General features: G+C 43.1%; 1 protein-coding gene across 1 annotated transcript in view; it reads left to right on the top strand.

The window, feature by feature from the left end:
- Positions 1-24,771, top strand: part of LOC124622246 — an 88,361-nt gene that overhangs the window by 17,683 nt on the left and 45,907 nt on the right. The window contains exons 3-5 of the mRNA XM_047147905.1: positions 5,778-5,817; positions 11,821-11,865; positions 23,359-23,444. Of these exons, the coding sequence (XP_047003861.1) occupies positions 5,778-5,817; positions 11,821-11,865; positions 23,359-23,444 (171 nt within the window). The remainder of the gene's footprint in view (positions 1-5,777; positions 5,818-11,820; positions 11,866-23,358; positions 23,445-24,771) is intronic.

The following is a 24,771-nucleotide window of genomic DNA, read 5'->3' as shown; positions in this document are numbered from 1 at the left end:
AGTTAATGTTACAAAATTTATTGTCCAAACGCAGTAACTTCGCAAAAAATATATGGAAGTCGCCCTATACCGAGAAAATATTCCTACATTTTCTGTGTTCCGAGCCCAACGCCACTGAAGAGCTCGTATCTACAGGCTTTAATAATGTAGACACACCCTGCGCCATGAACATAATGTCACTCGCCTTGTGAGATCCCGGAATGTGTCAGCAGTTAAACATGTATCTGGACGTTCAAGGAAAGTTAAAGTGTCGTCGGCCTCTAGGAAATTGTCCAGGGATGAGGCAAAAGACAGGCCGTTGCCTTGCATCGATAAAAAATTCCAGTACTGGTATTAAGTGATTTAGGAAAACCGAATAAAACTGCTTGAAGAAATGGCGTTTGTAGCTCTATCTCCCAAATCTCTCCTAAACGACTCAAGCGAGGAAGATTTGTCATGTGGTCTGTCTACCAGATGGGATGGTGAGCCTGGCGAACCCCTTGCTATAAAACTGTTCAGCACTTGTGTAATTTCCCTGGTAGTTGATTCCACAGCTAACATCACCGAGAATCAACCACCAAGTGAGTTATACTCCTTGATGTCATTCGGTATTGCTACCATGTTTCACCTTTCCATCTTCCATCCCGTACTTATAACCTCACATGTCACAACGCACTAAGCAAAGAATATGGGACCGAACTAATGAGTAGACATTGGCCTAAAGTTACTTGGGTAACCACGTAAACCTTATCAAAACTGCAGGACACGCAGTAACTGCTCTGTTTTGCTCGATGTCTTAACAGATAGCTACATACGACTGTTACAGTTTCCAGGCCCGTTGGTGGAACGCTTTATGTGAACGAACATTATTGTTTTACTAAATGATGTATCACTTCACACGCTTTCTGCCCTTAGAAACATGTTTGGAAAGGATGTGGACTTTTCTTAATGACTTGTAAGTGTAACTTTAGGCTTTGGATATCACAGAAATGTTTGATCTGCAGTGGTGTATGTATGCGACGTACCGATCATAACGATCATAATGTTGCTTACTAAATAAATCTCTTTGACAAGATTAAGCGCTAGAGGAAGTTGGGCGATACACGGCTCTATTTGGAACATTAGCTCGACATTATCGTAGAGTAGAGGGGTACATGTCTGTTTTCTTGTCCAGCAGCTAAACTCTCTAAAAGAATAGTATCATCCTCTGACTCTTTGGTCAAATTTAACTAAGCATAATCAAATAATGCGAACTGAAATAGATGCAACTTGCATAACGTAAATATTAACAAAACGTTAAAAAGTTTAAATACTCCTGAATAATTGATGTAGCCAACTCCAAAACGTTTATATTCTAATCAACTGATTATTTATTCGATCAGTTAAAGCACACATCAGTCAAAATGGTGATACTTCAAAACATGTTTAACCACGAAAAAAAAAATCACAAAATTTATCAGAGCATTAAAGGTAGCATGATTGTGCATTTTAAGTCGTAGCAGATTCCCCACTTAGTATTTACACAGCACTGATCTCGTTCCGTTGAAACAAACAAAATATTTGCTAGTGAATAAGTAAATGAGCTTCACCTTGGCGATCAACATATCGAAAATCTCGTAATCGTGATTAGATTCCCGCAGTCTATTCAATAATAATTCTAGATTGCAAACGAAAATAATTAGCCTTTGCGAAATGTTATAGTACTAACTGGCTTGCTGATTCAAAGTCCGATTTGATAATAAATTTTTAAAAGTTTAGTATTCCAGAGGCCGCTTGCCGCCAAAAATCGATCGTTTCGGAAGTCCTAAAACCACGGTATCGGATCCCCAACACTCAAATAATGTCCAAGATGGATCTGCACACCGTGAAGGCGTGCCACAGAGTTCGTGTGGGCCTTAGGATGACAGGAGCTACAAGACGTTCGAGATTGTAATCTTCGGTTTCCCTACCAAAATTAACAATGAACGTAAAATACAGTAAGGGATCACCACTCAAAATACATGCACGTTACAATTATAACGTATATGTTAAATGAAAATTGTTTCTTTCTCAGTCATTCATACATGTTTTCCTCTGCCTGATGGCTTACGTACAATTAAATAAAATAAGAAATATGATCACACTTTTTGATGATAAATGACAAATCAATTGTTGCTAAACAGGGTAAAAAATAAAGGTGCCCTGTTCAACGGTAGTAACAATTACTACATTTAAATTACCGCTTTCAAGAGACGAGAGCCTTTAATACGGGAAGAATTGATTATGTCATTAATTATAATAGAATTCATGCAATAAGTTATACACATGTTACACAGGGTAAGGTTTACGCATAAAGAACGACTTGGTACATTCATGTTCTGTTTAAGCGAGGAAAATACGATGATCAGGCACATATACACTAATATAATGATGCAAAGCACATAATAATTATATATATACATTTGCGTATATATATATATATATATATATATATGTGTGTGTGTGTGTGTGTGTGTTGGTGGGTTGGGTGGAAGGCTGAGTGCGTCGGAGGGGGGGGGGGGTTACTGATGATAGCTAGCGCCCCCTCCGCTATATGTATACCTTGTTTGTTCAGATTGCATGAAGCGTCGACTGTTATTAACTGTTAACGATTATTATAAGGGTATTCGGTTGCTGTTACATCTAACGGAGCGTGGCGGAGGGTACCCAGTACCACTATTAGCCGTTTACTTTCCTGTTCCACTCGCAGATAGAGCGGGGTAAAACGACTGCTATATGACTCCGTATGAGCCCTCATTTCTCGTATTTTATCTTCGCGATCCTTATGCGATATGTATATTGACGGCAATAGAATCGTTCTGCATTCAGCTTCAAGGGCTGATTCGCAAATTTTTTTCAGTAGTGTTCCTGGAAAAGAGCATCGCCTTCCCTCCTGGGATTCCCATTTAACTTCTCGAGCCATTATCGCAACTCTTGCACCTTGTTTGAACCTACAGGCAAAAATCTAGCAGTCCGCTTCTAATTTGTTTCTGTTTCTTCCTTTAATCCTACTTGTTGCAGATCTCAATCACTCGAGCGGTGCTCGAGACTAGGTCACACTAGCGAAATATGTGAGAGAGTGTCACAGAAATGATACAGGATTTGGGCTGGACTTCATTAAAAGAAAGGCGTTTTTCGTTGCGACGGAATCTTCTCACGAAATTGCAATCACCAACTTTCTCCTCCAAATGCGGAAAATATTTTGTTGACACCGACCTACATAGAGAGGAACGATCACCACGATAAAAAAAAAGGGAAATCAGAGCTCGTACGGAAAGATATAGGTGTTTATTCTTTCCGCGCGCTATACGAGATTGGAATAATAGAGAATTGTGAAGGTGGTTCGATGAAACCTCTGCTAGGCACTTAAATGTGATTTACAGAGTATCCATGTAGATGTAGATGTAAACCTCTATGCACTCTCCTTTACTGATGAATCACACTTTCCTAAAATTCCTTCCCTGCCATAATCTTCGTACGTTCGTTCCATTTCACACTGCTTTGCAACATTATGCCCAAATATTTAAACCACGTGAATGTGTCAAGCAGGATGCAACTAATGCTATATCTGAACATTAAAGGTTTCTTTTCCTTACTCATCTGCATCAGTTTACATTTTTCTATATTCAGAGCCAGATGCAATTGATCACATCAACTAGAAGTTTTTTCGAAGTTACCTTGTATCATTAATCTTCGACACCTTCCCGTACGCCACAGCATTACCAGCAAACAACAGCATATCGCTGCTCATCCTGTTCGCCAGATCATTTACGTACATCTAAAATAATAGCGGTCGTATGACACTTCCCAGGAGTACTCCTGTCCCTGACGAACATACGCCGTCGAGGACAACACACTGAGTTTTATTACCTAAGAAGCCATCAAGCCACTCACATATCTGGGAACCGGTTCCGTATGTTCATACCTCCATTAACAGTCTGCATTGCGGTGCCGCGCCAAATGCTTTTCGGAAATCTAGAAATATAGAAGCTGCCTGTTGTGCTTCAAACAAAGCTCGCGGTATATCTTGAGAGGAAAGGGCAAGCTGACTTTCTCATGACCAATTCTTCCTAAAACCTTGCTCATTCACAGACATAAGCTTTCCGGTGTTAGGAAATTTATTACATTCGAACTCAGAACAAGTTCTACAATTCTGCACCAAACCAATGATAAGGATATTGGTCCGTAACTTTGCGGGTCCGTTTCTGTGATATAAATAATATTAATGTCTCAATAGGTACACCTCACTGCCATGGTTGATTTGATTCGTCTAGCTACACATCTAAACTGTGAATTATTGTTTAATTTTATATTACTTCCCAGTAGCCGCAGTATGCCGTGTTACGACAGACGCTGCCTTCAGTACTTGCATCTCCCTCGGCGTGCTGGTGCTGCAACCAACGCTCACATCACACCTTCCTTGTGTGGGAAAAACCACCGAATTACTGCGGCTGGTCGCTTGATCGTCGCCAGCCTCGCGCCTACCAAAATAGCCCCAGCCAGCCGCTTGCCCATGCCCTGGTGGTCAGCCTTGCCAAAACAAAACTTCCTGATTGCAATATGTTTAGACGGCTGACAGCTCGCGAGCATATACGTCATGTTACACGTGGTAGAGAAACGCATGAGAATGTGGTAGGGCGCCCTATTCACTGATTGTTAAGCAACCGCTTTTCTGCTTTAGAACTTTAGCTGTTCGCCAACAGTATCTTAATTCTTTCGATATTTTGCACAGAAAGTCGAAATATCCTCTCCCCATAGATGTAACAGCAAGAAAAAGTTTATTTTATGTGTAGACTACTAATGAAAGAATAAATGATTAAGTCACAGGGCCGTGCGGTGTGCACGCCCGGTCTCGGGCGTCTTGTCATTGTTCGCGCGGCTCCCCCCGTCAGAGGTTCGAATCCACCCTCGGGCATGGGTGTGTGTGTTGTCCTTAGCGTAAGTTAGCTTAAGTTAGATTAAGTAGTGTGTAAGCTTAGGGACGGATGACCTCAGCAGTTGGTTCCATGGAACTTACCACAAATTTCCAAATTTACAAGTCACGGGACTCGCTTGCGGAAGAAGCAGGAATCAGATCCCTTTCCTGCCAAACAAGAAACGGGTTTCCTTAAATTTCATAAAATGAAATACACTGTTCCATCCTTGTCTGATTGTAGCTGTAACTCCATCTTTTATGATCGTTGTCTCGACACTTAGCTGACCTAACGGGAAGTATCAAATCAGCATGCAGTGCTCTGTAAAATGAAAATACATTCTGGAAACAATCCTCTAAGCTATCGTTAAAGCGTTTCTCTGCAAATCTTTTCTTCTCGAAGTGCTAGTCCCACAGGGGATGCAGGAGAAGTTTGGAAGATATGAGAAATTGTAGTGGTGGAAATAAAGATATAAGGACGGGTCCTGAATCATGCTTATATAGTTCATTCAGTTGAGTGTTTTATCGTGGAAGGCTACAGTCCTGGGTTTCAGTTCCAGACCGGCACACAGTTCAGTCTGTTGGGCAGTATCACACACGGCATGATTCTTCCCAGTGTGTCTATGTGGATATAGTGGAAATATCATTGCACCACGCTGACTGTACATCGTTTTCTAGCTTGCGTAATTCGTACCAAATCACACAAGTTTTATGTTTTTGCCAAAAGTCGTAAAATTTAATTCAATTTATCCATGAATATTTGGCGCTTGTTCACGATGTTATTTATTAATTCTCAGTAGCTGTATTGTATTAACATTCGTCAGATTTCCATATTTTAAAACTCTTAAAACGTTTTCTTATTTCACAGGTACACGGGATAGCGACCATCGTCGAGGCAGTTCATCTTCGTAAGTATCAGATCTGCTTTCTCAGTTCGTGTGAGATCAACCATTAAATGGCCTCTGTATTTTTAATTCACATATTGGTTCCCGACGAAACTCTGTAGGATGTTCGATACCATTCACCGAAAATACTTTGCAAATATTATGCACTGCACTTCTTGATGAGCTGACCCATATAATTGACATCACTATTGAGAAACAAATGTTCCTTTTTGTGTAGCTGTCTGTTTACTCAGCACACAACGGTTACAATTATGTCCTCAGTAATGTGTAAAAACCTAGAGAGACTCCCACTTTTATGCCCAGAGACAGTCATATGATTTGGTGGATTACGTCATGGAGATGGCGCGTGCTGTGGTGGTACCCTCGCTGTCCCGCATCGTTTGCATCGGCAGCAGATGGCGACAAGTCTTCCTCTTGCTGTTTATCAAGAGTGGACTTCCATGAAGAACTAGGTCCGTGACTGGTGTCTGTATTAAAGTTACTTTCACACAGCCCAATTTCCACTGCTCTCAGGAATTTAATGTTGTTACTTAAATAATACATAATACCGTTCGCATTATTCTCTATTTGCACAGAGCCTTTGAATTCACATGCATAGTGTCGTTTTAAAATGGTTAAGCAAAGTAGTTCTTAGTTCTACAAACATCTCTCAGTTGGACTGAAAAAAACACGACAGAAAAATCCTCCATTAATTATCACCAAGCTACTAGACCAGCATTCTTAACACTCGTGTTTATTATCGCTTTCAGAGAGCCGGGTGGGGTGTTTATGCACAGTTTGCCTTCATTTTTCTCTGTCTTCTTATACTTCTTGTCTTGACATTGTTTCCCAGTTTCTCTTCTAGTCCTCAGGTCTTCCTTAATCTGATCCAACCATCTTTTTCTGGGTCGTCTTACTGCTCATTTCCCCTGCCCATTTACATCCAGATATTGTTTTGGCAGACGGTTGTCGTTCACCCTCTTCCCATGTCCAAATCACTTGACTTGTGCGGTACGTAGTCCCTCTTTCATTGTCAGATCCATTTACATCTCTCCTCTGATGTCTTCATTCCTAGTTTTATCTCATCTACTCTTCTTCAAGGCTGATCACAAGAACTTCATTTCGCATGCTTGTAGCTTGTTCAAATAGGCCTTGTAAATTACATAACACCTCAAGCTGTACGTCGCAATCATCAGGAGATACGTTTTAAACATGTTCTGTTTGACTCTCAGGTGAACTCCCTAGTCACGCACGAGACTCCTCACGTGAAGAAGAAGTATAGGTCCTTTTCTTACTCTGTTCTGTATTTTTTTTAACGCTTTCAGTCCTTGAAATTGTACTTTTCAGGTAACTGAAAGCTTCCACACAGATAATTTTCTCTCCATTTAGCATCAGGTTACCAAGGGCAGATGTCTGTCTCATAACCATTGCTATAGTTTCGCTCTTCCTTACTGTCAGGTGGTACTCTTTAAACGTGAGGTTCCATTCTTCTTATCTTCTCTGTACCTCTAGTTCTGTTTGTCCTCGAATAGCTACATCATGAGCAAACTTGTTTTTATGCCAGGACATAACTGGATTTCAAGTGAACGCTGGTGTAATTTCTGCTTGAAGATCACGTCCAGTGCAACAGAAAAAAATGTAAATGTCGTGTGACTAGGGCCTCCCTTCGGGTAGACCGTTCGCCTGGTGCAAATCTTTAGATTTGACTCCCCTTCGGCGACTTGGGCGTCGATGGGGATGCAACGATGATGATTACGACAACACTCAGTCCCTGACCAGAGAAAATCTCCGACCTCGCCGGGAATCGAACCCGGGCCCTTAGGATTGACAGTCTGTCGCACTGACCACTTTGTTTTAGCTGTTTGCTTCATTTAATTACAAAAATAAACATTCTTTATCTACAAATTTATAATTGCCTTTCTCACTGTACATTAGTCAACAACTGCTGGATACATACAAAGCTGAAATGATGGTGAGAAAGTCAACTGACATGTTTCCTCTTCTTGAAGTTCTTACTCAATTTCTCCTTTCTGCTCTTTCTTTTAAGCATCTTTCTTCTTTTCTCTTCTTCTTCATCTGGATCTTTCCCCTCGAGGATTAGCTTCTTTTTTCTGTTAATCATTTTTCTCACATAAAAGTACACTAATAATCATCTCACATAAAAGTCTGTTTCATCAAGCTTGATCTCTCCTTCTCTCTTAGTAACGGACACCTGTGCGCATACCTTTGCAACATCTTTATAGTCTACATCATATTGTTTCAGCTTTGTGTTGATTGCATTTTCAATTGCATGAACAAGGTGAATGTCATATGGTGAGACCAAAGATATGGCTACACCAAAACTACCTGCACGAGCAGTTCGGCCAACACGATGGATGTAATCTTTTGGAATGTTAGGCAGAATGTGGTTAATAACCAGCTCTACAGCTGGTATATCAAGACCTCTACTAGCTACATCAGTGGCGATTAAAATTCTAATAACATTGCTCTTGAATTTTGCAAGTGCTACCAGTCGTAGCCTTTGTTGCGTCATGGGATGTAATGGAACATTTTCAAATCCAACTTCATTTAGCGTCATCGACAACAACTGACAATTCTTGCACGTATCAGTGAAAATAATTGCAGAGCCATTTTCATGATGTTGTCTGAAAGTTCGAATTGTTTCGACCAAGTACCCATCTCGTACATCATGTGAGCAAAGAACGTAGAACTGATCTAGTTGATCAACTGTAGCAACTTCAGTCTTATCTTCCCACATAAATACCTCATTCGCAGTAACAGCTCTAACTTCTTCCAATGTATCACTAAGCTACCGGGGGCGGACAGTGCAAAAGAGAAATACTGGTACATTAGTAACCGTTGTAACCGCCGGAATGTTGAATCAAGTATGCAAACGTGCAAGCAATGTATCGTGCAGGTGCCAGGTGTCAGTTTGTGGGATCAGTCAACACAGGGACGGTTAATGCTGAAGCTGTCGTACTATGATGTCCCGTATGTGCTGTGTTTGAGACAGATCTCTTGATCGAGCAGGCCCGGGCAACACATCGACACTCTGTAGAGCAAGTTGGGTTACAAGACCGGTGTGTGAGTGAGCATTATCCTGTTGGGAAACACTCCCTGTTGTTCATGAATGACAGCCCAGTAGGTTGGATCAGGAAACTGACGTACAAATTAGTCAGGATGCGTGGGACAACCCATAGCATAACTCCAGTTGTAGGTACAGTGTGCCTAGCACGCAGACAGGATGGTTGCAGACCCTGAAGTATTCTCCTTCTAACCAACACACGCCCATCACTGGTAGTGGGGCAGAACAATCTTTTATCAGAAAAAACAACAGAGCTCCACTCTGCCCTCCAATGAGCTCTCGCTTGAAAACACTGCAGTCGTAAATGGTGGTGGTTTGGAGTCAGTGGAATGCGCGCTACAGGGCGACTGGCTGCGAGTTGACCTTGAAGTAACCCATTTGTAACAGTTAGTCAACTGCTGCTCCAATTGCTGCTGCTGTTGGATACATTATTATGAGCCAGACACATGCGCCGAAGTTGATGGTCTTCTCTCTCGATGGTGCGACGTGGCCATCAGGAATCCGGTCTTGGTTCAAATGGCTCTGAGCACTATGGGACTTAGAACTTAGAACTACTTAAACCTAACTAACCTAAGGACATCACACACAACCATCCACGAGGCAGGATTCGAACCTGCGACAGTAGCGGTCGCGCGGTTCCAGACTGTAGCACCTAGAACCGCTCGACCACTGCAGCCGGCAACCTGGTCTTCTCCCAGCAGCCATTTACAGTGGCTACATTGATGCCAACTCTTTCTTCAGTATGTGAGAAGGAACATCCGGCTTCTCGTAGCACTATTAAATGGCCTGGTTGAAAGGCAGTGAGGTGTTTATAGTGGTGTCTTCGTCGCCTTAAAGGCATTCGGGACTAACATCAACTCACCACGACCAAACTTTCAAAGGTAATTACCGCTCACAGCCGTCGCAGAGTGTATGTAAAGCAAGCCTGATTTAAATCCTCGTAATGGCGCTACTAGCGCCACTCTTATGCGACCGGCAGGGCATTTGAACAGACATCATCTTTCAGATTCAGAACCACGCCTACCAAATTACGTTTACGTCGCACAACTCTTTTTTGGTGTTGCGATTTTGTTCCGTCAATGTGTTTCGCTGGCGTACGTGAATGGATCTGTTATAGAACATACACACACACACACACACACACACACACAAACACACACGCACACACACTGGTCATACCGGACTCGAGAGTCCATTACCGCAGCAACATATTTTCGCCATTTGTCCCTGTCTTGGGCTATTTCCTTCCATTCACCTTCAATACCTAGGCTCCTCAAATCAGCCTTCTCATTGTCCCCCCATCTACACCTCGGTCTCCCCACAGGACGTTTTCCCTCTAAGTGCCCTACCAGTACTCTACGCGCTGCCCTGCCCTCATCCATTCGAGCTACGTGACCCGCCCATCGCAGCCTGCGGGATTTAATAATACTGATTATGTCAGGGCTTGAATCGAGTTCGTGAACCTCTTCGTTGTGCAGTTTTCGCCACTCTCCGCTAATGTCATCCCTTTTTGCTTCGAAAATTTTCCTCAAATTTTTGTTTTCAAATACTCGAAACTGCTTTTCATTTTGCACAGTGAGAGACCGAGTCTCACACCCATACAGCATAACTGGTAGAATAATAGCTTTGTATATTCTAATCTTTAAATCCCTAGATAATATCCGTGATGGAAGTAATGTATTCAGTGAGAAGTAGCACGCATTTCCCGCCCGTAATCTCTTCTTCAGTTCGGATTCAATCTCATTTCTCGAAGTGATGTCCACGCCTAGATAATTAAATGTGTTGACTTTTTCAAACTGCATGTCTCCAACTCTTAACATTTCCTGATCTACTGTTGTTGGCATTCTAGTAGTAACCAGATATTTAGTTTTGTCTTCACTTATCCTTAGACCTACAACTTCACTAGCCTTGATTAACGCATTCGCATTTGCTGTTACAGATTCTTTCCTATCGCTAATGATTTTTAGATCATCTGCATACCCTGTTGTTGTTGTTGTGGTCTTCAGTCCTGAGACTGGTTTGATGCAGCTCTCCATGTTACTCTATCCTGTGCAAGCTTCTTCATCTCCCAGTACCTACTGCAACCTACATCCTTCTGAATCTGCTTAGTGTATTCATCTCTTGGTCTCCCTCTACGATTTTTACCCTCCACGCTGCCCTCCAATACTAAATTGGTGATCCCTTGATGCCTCAGAACATGTCCTACCAACCGATCCCTTCTTCTAGTCAAGTTGCGCCACAAAATTCTTTTCTCCCCAGTCCTATTCAAACTTCCTCATTAGTTATGTGGTCTACCCATCTAATCTTCAGCATTCTTCTGTAGCACCATATTTCGAAAGCTCCTATTCTCTTCTTGTCCAAACTAGTTATCGTTCACGTTTCACCTCCATACATGGCTGTACTCCATACAAGTACTTTCAGAAACGACTTCCTGACGCATAAATCTATACTCGACGTTAACAAATTTCTCTTCTTCAGAAACGATTTCCTTGCCTTTGCCAGTCTACATTTTATATCCTCTCTACTTCGACCATCATCAGTTATTTTGCTCCCCAAATAGCAAAACTGCTTTACTACTTTAAGTGTCTCATTTCCTAATCTAATTCCCTCAGCATCACCCGACTTAATTCGACTACATTCCATTATCCTCGTTTTGCTTTTGTTGATGTTCATCTTATACCCTCCTTTCAAGACACTATCCATTCCGTTCAACTGCTCTTCCAAGTCCTTTGCTGTCTCTGACCCTAATATCTTAAGATTTCCATTTAACTCCACACCCTCTGAATTATCTGCTGTTATTCGTACAATATATTCTAGGACTAAATTAAAAAGTAGTGGAGACAGGGCATCTCCCTGATTAATATCATACACACCATTGAATCCCAGAATTCCTTCAGAGTCTTTGCAGCGAAGTTAATGCTCGAATTCTCTCCTTGTTTCAGTCTGCGGGACATGCCCGACAACGTTCAAGATGAGCCTCGGGTCAGGTGAGTAGCAGAGATCGCCCGTGGGCTCGCGGCGCTGCAGCGGCTCGCAGCATCTTCACGCAGCGTCCGCGCTCTGGAAGCGACCAATGAGGCACGCGGCAGCAAGCCAAGGCCCCAGCCGGCCGGCCGCCCAGCCACGCAGCACTGCGCCATAGCGTCGCCGCCCACGCAGCCTGCTAGGGCTCGCTCTCGACTCGTGCTGCGCATCCTGTACGTCGCTGAGCTCAGAAATAACGGCACGAAGGTCATGTACTATCCACACCACCGGCTAACGTATACGCCTAATTAATTTAGTCATTATATCTGTGTCTACAGTCTCGAGGTATACTGAAGCGCCAAAGTAACTGCTGTTGGCATGCGAATTCACATACAGAGATATGTAAACAGGCAGAATACAGCACTGTGGTCGGCCAACGCCTTCATTACACAAGACCTAGTAGATAGTGTTGGAAGTTCCATGCGGCTTTTCGCGGATGATGCTGTAGTATACAGAGAAGTTGCAGCATTAGAAAATTGCAGCGAAATGCAGGAAGATCTGCAGCGGATAGGCACTAGGTGCAGGGAGTGGCAACTGACCCTTAACATAGACAAATGTAATGTATTGCGAATACATAGAAAGAAGGATCCTTTATTGTGCGATTATATGATAGCGGAACAAACACTGGTAGCAGTTACTTCTGTAAAATATCTGGGAGTATGCGTGCGGAGCGATTTGAAGTGGAATCATCATATAAAATTAATTGTTGGTAAGGCGGGTGCCAGGATGAGATTCATTGGGAGAGTCCTTAGAAAATTTAGTCCATCAACAAAGGAGGTGGCTTACAAAACACTCGTTCGACCTATACTTGAGTATTGCTCATCAGTGTGGGATCCGTACCAGATCGGGTTGACAGAGGAGATAGAGAAGATCCGAAGAAGAGCGGCGCTTTTCGTCACAGGGTTATTTGGTAAGCATGATAGCGTTACGGAGATCTTTAGCAGACTCAAGTGGCAGACTCTGCAAGACAGGCGCTCTACATCGCGGTGTAGCTTGCTATCCAGGTTTCGAGAGGGTGCGTTTCTGGATGAGGTATCGAATATATTGCTTCCCCCTACTTACACCTCCCGTGGAGATCACGAATGTAAAATTAGAGAGATTCGAGCGCGCACGGAGGGTTTCCGGCAGTCGTTCATCCCGCGAACCATACGCGACTGGAACAGGAAAGGGAGGTAATGACAGTGGCACGTAAAGCGCCCTCCGCCACACACCGTTGGGTGTCTTTGCGGAGTATAAATGTAGATGTAGAAGTGTCTGAAGCAGTTGTTACATCGGGCACTGATGCCACAATGGCAGGCCATACAGAATTAAGTGAATTTGAACGCTGTGTTATAGTCGGCTTACGAGCAGTGGGACGCAGCATCTCCGAGGTAGCGATGAAATGGGGATTTTTCCCGTACGACCATTTCACAAGTGTACAATGAATGTTACAAATCCAGTAAAACATCAGATCTCCGATATCGCAGTGGCCGGAAAAAGACCCTCCAAGACGACTGAAGACAATCGTTCAACTTGACAGAAGTGCAACCCTTCCAGAAATTGCTGCAGATTTCAATGCTGGGCCATCAAGAAGTTCAGCGTACGAATTATTCAACGAAACATCATTGATGTGGTCTTTCGAAGCCAAAGGCCCACTCTTGTACCCTTGATGACTGCACGGCACAAAGCTTTACGCCTCGCCTGGGCTCATCAACACCGAGACTGGACTGTTGATGACTGGAAACATGTTACCTGGTCGGACGAGACTCGTTTCAAATGATATCGAGCGCATGGTCGTGAACGGGTATGGAGACAATCTCATGAATCCAAGCCCCATGCATGTCAGCAGGGGACTGTTCAAGCTGGTGGAGGCTTTCTAATGGTGTGGGGCGTATGCAGTTGGAGTTATATGGGACCCCTGATACGTCTAGATACGACTCTGACAGGTCAGACCTACGAAAGCGTCCTGTCTGATCACCTGAATCCATTCATGTCCATTGTGCATTCCGACGACCTTGGGCAATTGCAGCAGAACAACAGCACAATGCGACACCCTACACGCCCAGACTTGCTACATCGTGGCTCCAGGAACACTCTTCTGAGTTTAAACACTTCTGCTGGCCACCAAACTTGTCAGACAACATTATCGAGCATATCTGGGATGTCTTGCAACGTGCTGTTCAGAAGAGATCTCCACCGCCTCGTACTCTTATGGATTTATAGACAGCCCTACAGGATTCATGGTTAGGCAGGTGTACCAAGTTGCTTTGGTTCTTCAGTGTATTCTACAACTGGTAAAAATCAGGAAACATAGACCACTACAACTTATGTCAAAGCTAACACTGGTCAGCCCTATGCTGGGCAACCAATTTACAGCATTAACTCTGTTAATTGCACTTAGGAAGATATTATTATGTTGTGCTGCTCTTTTTATATCATCCAGTTTGATAAATTAATTTCCCTTTAATCACATTTATGAACTACAAACACTGCATGTTTTTCACTTTTGATTTTCTTCCAGTACAGTGTAAGAGACAGCAACAGGAGTTGGAAGATCAGTTGAAAGGAAAGGATAGTTGCGAGGATAGTTCTATCGCCGTAGTCTTAGTTGTGACAACGTGAACTTTGCTTCCCTCTCTACTAGAGCAGTTTAGGTGGATTGCACTGTCATCTGTAAAGTAATCGGAATGGCAGTGACTGTCTCCCTACCTTCATGCTCTTCCAGGTGTTTTCCCTGAAAGACTACTCTTCTGTTGCAGCCATGTTTTAGTGGAGCTGCGAAAGCCCATCGTGATTAACTTCCCATAACCCTCCCAAATTAATTACATGTATCCAAATTTATATATAGAGATTAAATGGAAAGCAGCGTAACTCCACTATCAGTTATTACTTCTTTCCTTCTTAAGAATTTACTCTCTCCCGTTGACAATCATTAAATCCCGTAATGCTTGATCAGAAAAGAAATTGGAAGCTAGAGATAAAAAAAGCCGGAAAACCACATATTCAAAGGAGATGAGACAGGCGATCGTCCTAGATTCCACTACTTTGTACTTGATTTAACTATTCTGCTGGTGCTGCCAGTCATACTCGCCTAAAGAAAGACTGGGATGCACCGAGCTGCGCAGTGCAGAAATTTAGGCTCCTTCCCAAAAGGGGGAAGCGTCATCCACTGAGCGGTACTCCAAGGCGTGGCGCCGTCTACTGCACTGCTACAACGAGTCAGTCAGGACGTTTGCATGCTACGGACCAGTCAGTCTCATGCAGTGCTCACTTTCAACCTGTGTATTCCTTGCCGCCGAAACAGTGTCAGTCGCAAATGGCAAAATTACGAACCATTGCAGTACGTTCACGACAATTCTTTCCAATAGTGAAACCCCCAAAAATAATGCGTCTTTTTCAGTCTCCAATGACAAAGTGAAGGTCGCCCCTCGTAAGAAAAGATTTCAACACTGGGACATAGTCCCTCTCCCCCCCTTCCATCCTCTTTCTTCCCCACCTCCCCTCTCTTTGCCCCCTTCTCTCCCCCGAGTCCTTTTACATTTCCCTCCTCTGCCTCCTCTCATTCCCTCTCGCGTCTGCCCTTCTCCCCCTTTATTAGTCCTCTCCCTCCTTCGTTCCCCCCCCCCCCCCTTTTTCGTTTTTTTCCTTCCTCCCTCCTTGTTCTTCCCCCTCCTCCAGGTCCCCCCCCCCCCCAATCTGCCTTTGGCTCGCGAGTGTCATCCTTGTGCCGCCACTTTCGTGCCGTGTTCTACAGTGAGTGTTCCGTGTTGTGTTTTTTTGGGAAGTGTTGCGAACGGCCATCATACTGTCGCTGGGTGTGCCTTTTATCTCTTGCGAACAGAAACCAGACTGTCGCTGTGTTTTTTAATTGTGTGTGTACTATGTTCTTGACTGATTCCTGTGTCTTTTATTAACGTTGCCAACCCCTTTTGCTTTCTGTTTTAACTTTCCGCATTTTTCCGCCATTTTACACTTGACATCACCATTTTATCGCCTGTTTTTCTTGTTTCTTTTCTTCTGCCATTTTTTAAAATGAAAGTCTGTAGGCTGTAGAGCAGCGTACTAAGCTGCTGCCAGCCTGCCCCCTTCGGGGGGAATTGAAAATCAATAAAGGAAAAAAGAAAATGGAACATAGTATCACACTACTTTACGCCAACTGTACGTTCCCCTACCAATGTCCAAAGCCTCAGAAACCAGTTCGAAAAATTCAGAGAGGAACACTATGATACCAGAGTTTGTTGCCAGTGGCCTGCATTTCCTGCAATTACTAATCTTCAAAGGAAGTCAGAGAAACATGGAAAAGTCGCCCCCGAGTCCTGCACGCAGAGCCGTACCGCCAGAGTCACCATGCTAAAAGGGAAAAGGACGCAGGCACAAGTTGGGGCTAGCAGGTAGACCCAGGACCTGACCGCTATAAAACTGTACCCCACAATGGTGAACGTGTCGGGGCAGACGAGTTCGGCAACTGGGACTGGCCGACTGGTCGACCTGTGAATGGGCTGCTTCCCAGCAGGGGGAGAACCAATTCTATATCAGCACTTATTTTGATTCTTTGGACGCCCAGTAATTTATATTTTTTCTGCCAGGAATTGGTTCAAATGGCTCTAAGCACTATGGGACTTAACATCTGAGGTCATCAATCCCCTAGACTTAGAACTACTTAAACCTAACTAACCTAAGGACATCATACATGTCCATGCCCGAGGCAGGATTCGAACCTGCGTCCGTAGCAGCAGCGCGGTTACGGACTGAAGCGCCTAAGCCGGCCGGGGTGGCCGAGCGGTTTTAGGTGCTACAGTCTGGAACCGCACCACTGCTACGGTCGCAGGTTCGAATTCTGCCTCGGGCATGAATGTGTGTGATATCCTTAGGTTAGCTAGAGTTAAGTAGTTCTAAGTTCTAGGCGACTGATGACCTCTGTAGTTAAGTCCCATAGTGCTCAGAGCCATTTGAGCCATTTTTGAAGTGCCTAGAACCACTCGGTCATGGCGGTCGGCACGAGGATTTGGTATTATCTCACATATTGAACGCCAAGAAAGAGGAAAATTGAATCATTTGGAACAGTATGTACAATTTATGCCATAATATCAGAAGGACAATGCTTGCCACCCTGAGTAGATTCGTGCCTGACCTCACTTTCCAGAATCTTACGCCATCCAGGCTGCGGTCTAGTACATCCGCCACTGCCCTGCTCGGCCAAAGCGTTTCCTACCGCTCTACTTCGAATCCTCTCCAAATGTGCACGGACCTCAGACACTAATAAACTATTCAAACCATCATCGAGATAATGAGTTAGAGAGCGACTTGCAAATTTCACAGAGCGCAGTACCGCCGGCCACTGTTTATTACGATATCAGTAATACTTTCCACACCGAATTTCTGTTTTCTCAGCATCGGAATGATAAATATATTGTAATTATTAATACAACCAGCACGCGAAATGCTTGCCGCAGTTCATAGTAGCACTGATATCGCGGGAAAAAAAATTCTAAACAACAGGTACAATAATAAAAACTCTTCAGAACCATATAATTCGATCACGTACTTACTGCCATTGTATATGCAATAATACCTCAGGTTCTCCCCTCACTCTCGACATTCAAGCCCACATTCGTTACAAATTATGTGGACAAATTTCATTTAAAATCTTGCCCTGAAGTGCACACTTGAAAACCTAAATTAAGGTTCCATAATAAGAAACGAGCAATGGACACGTCTGAAAAGGGTGAAACTAGGACAGACAAGTACGGACGCAAGAAGTAGGTACAACAGTTCTCAGGAAATGACAGGGAAACAGCAATATAACTCACGTAGAAATAAAATAAATAGAAATTTTAAGGAAGTTAAAGTTGAATGGTTACAGGGATAAGTGAGGAAATAGAAATAGAAATAGAAGGCAGATTCAGCACCTGGAAATTTCAAAGAACCACCAGTGAAATTAAACGCAAAGGAGTCAATATTAAGATTGCAGAAGGAATTCTATTGTTAAATGCAGACGAAAGAGCAGATAGGTGTAAAGAGTACGCGGAAGGGCTCTACGGGTGTGAAGAAATCAGATGATGTGGTAAGGTCTCCCGTAGTCAGTTGATACACAGTTTCTGTGGTAAGCAGAGTATACATAAGCTTTACTTTGTATCAATAAAACAACTTCTTAGTGGAAGCAGATAATTTGGGTTTAAAAATTTGGAGAAACGAGCTTTAATGCAAGAATGGAGTTGCGTAAGAAATAGAAATCAGTACTGCGATTTCTTTTTCTTGAATTTAATTTTATCACTATATTGTAAAATAATGGAAAGAGGAAAATAGTTTTCGTTGACTACAATTCCACCAGTCAAAACGTTATTGCTGTATTCTGTGCTTGTATTATCACAAACAAAACGTAGTGCCTCCGGATTAGTGACACATGTAACAAAAACTTTGGCGCTTACAACCAGTCAGTTCCCTTGTATGATACCAAGAACTTCCATAATAAACTATTTATTATCTAATTTGTCTCACTATTTTGTGCAGTGATTAGGTGTCAACCATAATTTTGTGGTATCAAAATGCCTTCTTATTTTGAAGGATATTAATAAATTATTCACAAAAAGAATACTTTTTTTTTATTCTCGGTAGTATCGCGTACACAAGGTATAAAAGGGTGGTGCATTGTCAGAGGTGTGATTTGTACCCAACTGATTCATGTGAACAGGTGCCTCAAATGGCTGATTGACGTGAATGGTAACTGGAACGAGAGGCATAGGATATTCCATTTGGAAATCGTTAGGGAATTCAATATTCACGGATCCACTGTGTCAAGAGTGTGTTGAGGATACCAGATCTCAGGCATTACCTCTGACCACGAATGAAGCAGTCGCCAACGGCCTTCACTTAACGACCCAGAGCAGCGGCGTTTGCATAGAGTTGTCAGTGCTAACAGACAAGCAACACTGCGTGAAATAACTGCAGAAAGCAATTTGGGACGTACGATAAACGTATCCCTTAGGACAGTGCGACGAAATTTGGAGTGAATGGGCAATGGCACCAGACGGTGCCTCGCGGTCTGAGGCGCCTTACCAAGGTCCACGCGGCTCCCCCCGTCGGAGGTTCGAGTCCTCCCTCAGGCATGGACGTGTGTCTCTATCCTTAGCGTAAGTTAGATTAAGTAGTGCGAAAGCTTGTAAGCTTAGGGACCAGTGGCCTCAGCAGTTTGGTCCCATAAGACCTTACCACAAATTTCCTTTTTCCAGCAGACGACCGACTTGCTAATAGCACGACATTGGCTGGAGCGACTTGCCTGGGCTGGCCATATTGGTTGCACCACAGACGACTGGAAAACCGTGCCCTGGTCAGGCGAAACCCGATTTCAGCTGGTAAGAGCTGATGGCAGGGTTCGAGTCTGGCGCAGACCCCACGAAACCATGGACCCAGTTGTCAACGAGACACTGTACAGGCTGGAGGTGGCTCCATCATCGTGTGGGCTGTGCTTACATAGAATGTTCATAATGGCTCTGAGCACTATGAGACTTAACTTCTGAGGTCATCAGTCCCCTAGAGCTTAGAACTACTTAAACCTAACGAACTTAAGGACGTCACACACATCCATGCCCTAGGCAGGATTCGAACCTGCGCCGTAGCGGTCGTGCGGTTCCAGACTGTAGCGCCTAGAACCGCTCGGCCACTCCGGCCGGCACATAGAATGCACTGGATCCTCTGATCCAACTGAACCGATTGTTGACTGAAAACGGTTATGTTCGGCTACTTGGAAACGATTTGCTGTTATTCATGGACTTCATGTTCCCAAATGAGAATTGTACTTTTATAGATGACAATGCACAATGTCACCGGGACGTAATTCTTCGCGATTGGTTTCGAGAACAGTCTGGACAATTCGATCAAATGATTTGACTACCCAGATTGCCCGATATGTATCCCATCGAACTTTCATGGGACACAATCGAGAGATAAGTTCGTGCATAAAATTCTGCACGGACAACACTATCACAATTATGGACGTCTGTAAATACATCACAGCTCAATGTTACTGCAGAGAGCTTCCAATGGCCTGTTGAGTTCATACCACGACTTGTTGCACTACACCGGGAAAAAAGAAGTTGGACACGATATCAGAAGGTATCCCATGACTTTTTTCGCCCAAATCTATTTTCACTCCGCAAGCTTTGTTTATCGGCTGTAAAGTAATACCAACTGGCTGTGACTTCACTGCTAAGTGCTCCGTGAACACGACGGACAAATGAGTATGCTGTGGTGCAAAAACTAGTGGCAGTTGGGAGGAACCATTTACATGCTTCCCCACATAGTGCCTTTAAAGATGTAAGATGAATATCAACGAAAGTATAATAAGGGTGATGGAATGTAGTAAAATTAAATAAGACGATGTCCAGAAATTAGATTAGAAAATGAGACACTAAAAGTAGTAGATGAGTTTCGCCATATGGGCAGCAAAATAACTGATGATGGCCAAATTATTGGGGACATGAAATGCATAACTGCAATGGCAGCAAAAGATTTCTTGAAGAAGAGAAATATCTTAACGGATGGTAGGAATTTTCTGAAAGCATTTGACTAGACTGTGGTCTGTACGGGAGAGAGGCGTGGTCAATAAATATTACATACAAGGAGAGAATAGGGAATATCAGAACGTGGTGCAGCAGAGGAATTCTGTAGATTAGATGCGTAAATCGGATAATTGTTGGATAAGTACTGAATTTATAGGGGATAAAAACATTTTTGGCACAACTTGGTTGATAGGGCACGTCCTGGGGCATCAACGAATAGTCACTCTGGTAACGGAGTAAATGGTAGATGATATAAATTGTAATAGCAAAAACGGAAATGATATATCTTGAATAAGGTGTGTTGTGTATAAACTGTAAAGGAAGACCAAGTTTTGGCTAATGTAAGCAGGTCCAAGCATTTGTAGGTTGTAGCAGCAATGCAGAGGTGAATAGGCTTGCACAGAATAGACCAGCGATTATGTGTGTCAGAGTAGTAATCTGATTGAACCCCTCAATAATAAGGTGGACTGCGGGCTGTTTGAGGCCAGCCAAATACCAGGCTTGCTGTCAATGTGGTAGAGAATTCCCCAGTTGAAAGTTTATAGGACGGGGGTACTAGCTCCTACATTTGCCTTACCACCAAGGGAAACCTTCCGTAAACCGTGGACAGAATCCAAGGAGTTGGAACCATTTTTAATGCAATTCCAGGACCATGGATAATATTTTCTGTTGTCCCATAATTACGTTAAAATTATTCCAATCATCCGGTTCTGACTAAGGTTTCGGGAAGTATCCCTTCGTTCATTAGCACAGAGGCACATTAAAAATGCATTTCTAGTCATTACAAACAGTTCTAATCACCCCCGTCAGGACCAATGATTTTCCGAAGATTTTTCTTGATCCATTATCCCAGAAAGACGTTCACTATAGTACCAGCTCCACGGTTGCGACCAAGGTTTTCTTGGTGGTAAGGCAGATGCCGGAACTGGTAATCCTTCCTCATTTACTCTCACTTGGGAATTTTCATTTGCAATAATTAAAAACAAATAAAGCAATAAAAATAAACAGATTAGGTGCATAAGCTGCTGCATTGTAGTTAAAGTCCATGGTAGTTGCTTCTGTTTCCATGAATTTCACCTATTTTTGGGGTACCACTAAATTTACGACAGTTATAATTCATGAAGGCACTCAGTAATGTACCTTGAAGTGTACCAAAAGAATGGACGTCTTTTTCTCACACACTGAGATTTAAAAATGTGCATTCTATTAATGATAATCTGTTGCTGTCTTACTTTAAGACGAATGGAACATTGCAGGCCGGCATTCACTGGTGTGGTTCAGTGTGGATCATTATCAGGTGGTGTCTGATCGGCCTGGTGGTATCAAAGCACTCACAAATTTCACACTACGTCGTTGTGATAGAAGGCAGCGGCTGTTGTCTACGACCGTGTGGGACTGCACCTCAGGCATGTAACAACCGTGGTTGACCGTAGGAGTCTACCCAACACCGAGAGACGTCGCTTGTTGTCAACATACTGGACTCGCATTCACGAGATCAGCATTTCCATCCAGCCATCCTAATTTAGGTTCTCCATGGCTCCATGGCTACCACAATCAAACAAAAGCTACTCATTGAATTTACAATTAGTTTTACCTTCTTAAGAGGAGCATTTTCAATAGGGGGCTTCGCAATGCTAGCATTTCCTTGATATATCTATAAATGGGGTTGGCACTCCTCATTGAAAATCGGATTAAAAGCACAACAATTTGTTATATATCGAAATTACACTTGTACAACCGAAGTATAATTACTGAGTATACATATTTTGTTACATATGGATGTTAACACAAGATTGGTGGGCATGGGGGGATATATCCTAAATTCAGCAGTCACTTACAATACTAGCGTTCGAAATGGACAAGGAAAGGTGGGAGCTCACCATTCAGAAAAGAATTTACTCTAATAATTAGTGAAAGTTAAGAGACGGGATCCAATAGTTAATACGTAAATGTATTGAAAAGACAAACTATGAACTACTTGTGGGTGCATGTTATTAAAGCGGCCTCCCATCCATAAAACAATAAAATTCATAAAACTCATTCTGCAACACCTAGATTAACGCAATAAAAGATACGCGGGTCATGGTACTTCTGGATCAATTTAGATATCGTGTGCAGAACTACTCATCAAGTGTTCCCACGTGGGCGACAGACAAGGGTAAATGTAACACACAAACTGCCGTTATGAAATGTTCACTAAATCACGGAGTATTGGAGAAGGAAAGACATTCGCTGAAGTCGAAGAGCTTACAAGGACGGTTGAATTATACCGAACGTGGTGACTGAGAGTTCTACGTATATTTTGCATAATGCAACTGACCAGGGTCTGAAACAAATTTTAGAAAGACTTCGTAAAAGAGTTCTTCGTGTCCGTGCCAACATCGCTGATAATTGGATTCTGCATCACAATAATGCTCCATCCCATACTGCTCTGTCAGTACAGCAATTTTTAACCTATAAACAAATTTCAGTACTACCACAGCCACTGTGTTTCGCACGTGCAACTTTTTTCTATTTCAAAGAGTCAAAATGGCGGTCAGGGGACCATTTTCAAACAACACAAGATGTCTAAAAGCCTGTGACGAGGGTCTTGGAGGATATTACAGAAGATGTTACCATCAATGGCGGAAGCGCTGGAAAAAGTGTGTGCAATCAGAAGGGAACTACTTTGAAGAAGACAACACCAATCTTGACTAAAACGGAAAGCAACATTTTTTTTCACATCAGTCTCATTACTTTATTGTCGCACCTCGTAGAATGCTTGTATCTCAGCAGTGTTGTTGCTTCTGTCTCAAGAGAAGTACTAATGCAGTCATTTAATTAGAATTTGGGTTAGTAAGTGCTCCAATGGAGCAGTTTCACTTGATCGGGAACGCACATCTCACACCATCACATACTTTACCTGCCTTTCTGTTACAGAGGGTGAGATGACGGTGGTGACGGGAAGCGTGTTGGGCTCGCTACTCATCGCTCTCGGAATCGTCCTCATAGTTGGTAGCGTCATGGTGAGTACCGCCAGCCCAACGTACAGGGTTTCTCGTATTGTACATTACCTGTTCTTGTTTGCCACCTTGTACTATCCTGAAACTCCCTAGCAGATTAAAACTATGTGCCTTGCAGGAACTCGGACCGAGGACCTATGCCTTTCTCACGCAAGTGCTCTACCGACCTTTTTTTTTTTCCGCGGGCAAGTGCTCTAACAATCTTGTTTTTTTTTTTTGTTTTCTCTACTGACTTGCTCTACTGACCTTTTTTCTTCTTGAAATAAAGAATAATGTCTTCCTTATAGAGAACAAAAAACAGACGTACTGTATGAGCAAAATGTTGCACATGATGAGAACCGACTGAGCTACCATCCTCACAGTTTCACTTCTATCAGAAAACATTTTTCTGTCTTCTAAACTTCAAACATGTTTTCCTGCGATACTTGCAGGACTAGCACTTCTCGAAGAAATGTTATTGCGGAGATGTTACTTAGCTACAGCCTGGGGGATTGTTTCCAAGAAGCTTCGTATCAGCGCACGCTCAGCTGCACAGAGAGAAACTCATTTTACTGTCCTGTTGATAACGAATTTCGCAGATTTGGGCAAGGATGGAGGAAGCAATTGATCACATGCTTTCGTGAGTAAACACGTCAGCAGTTCTTAGAGGTCAGCATTTCTGCGTCCAGATAGCGGCGTTCTGGCCTCGATTTCCGGCCGGGTCGGGGATTTTCTCCGCTCGTGGCAGGGGGCGCGTGTGTTGTCATTATTTATTTCCATCACACGCGCAAGTCGGTGAAGTCGCGTCTAGCACAAAGATTTATGCATGGCGACCGAGCAACCCTCGGGCAATAACGCCATATAATCTCTTCACTTCGTTTTCATGAGTAACCGTATGGTCTTTAGCTTTAAGAACTTTAGAGAAATTATAGAAAATTATGCCATTCCCGTTTTGCAGGAACTGAAACCAGGCCTCTCAAAACTATTAGTAAGAAGAACTAGTGTCGCTGTACGAAACCTTCAGTGATTAGACAGAGTTTATCAAAACTGCAGCTCGATACAAACTTGTCTGCTTCCTGTATATTTTATTAGCACCACCCACCCTCGTTTTATGTTTTAACTTCCCACAATTTTCCGCCGTTTTACAATTTAAGTCACCGTTTTATGGCCTGCTTTTATTGTTCGTTGTCTTCATATGCTTTAAAAATTCTGTAAGCTGAAGAACAGCGTACTAAGCTGCTGCCAGCCCGCCCCCCTTGGAGGGAATCAAAATTCAATAAAGGGAAAAAAACGGGGAGGGGGTGTTACCTCGTGCACCCTGAGTCAAACCCTACAGTTTCCCAGAACCGTG

The sequence above is a fragment of the Schistocerca americana genome, chromosome 1, assembly GCF_021461395.2.
Source record: "Schistocerca americana isolate TAMUIC-IGC-003095 chromosome 1, iqSchAmer2.1, whole genome shotgun sequence".
In the NCBI taxonomy this organism is placed as follows: domain Eukaryota; kingdom Metazoa; phylum Arthropoda; class Insecta; order Orthoptera; family Acrididae; genus Schistocerca; species Schistocerca americana.
Note: the sequence above shows the minus strand (reverse complement) of the source record. Positions and strands in the feature narration are given on the sequence as shown.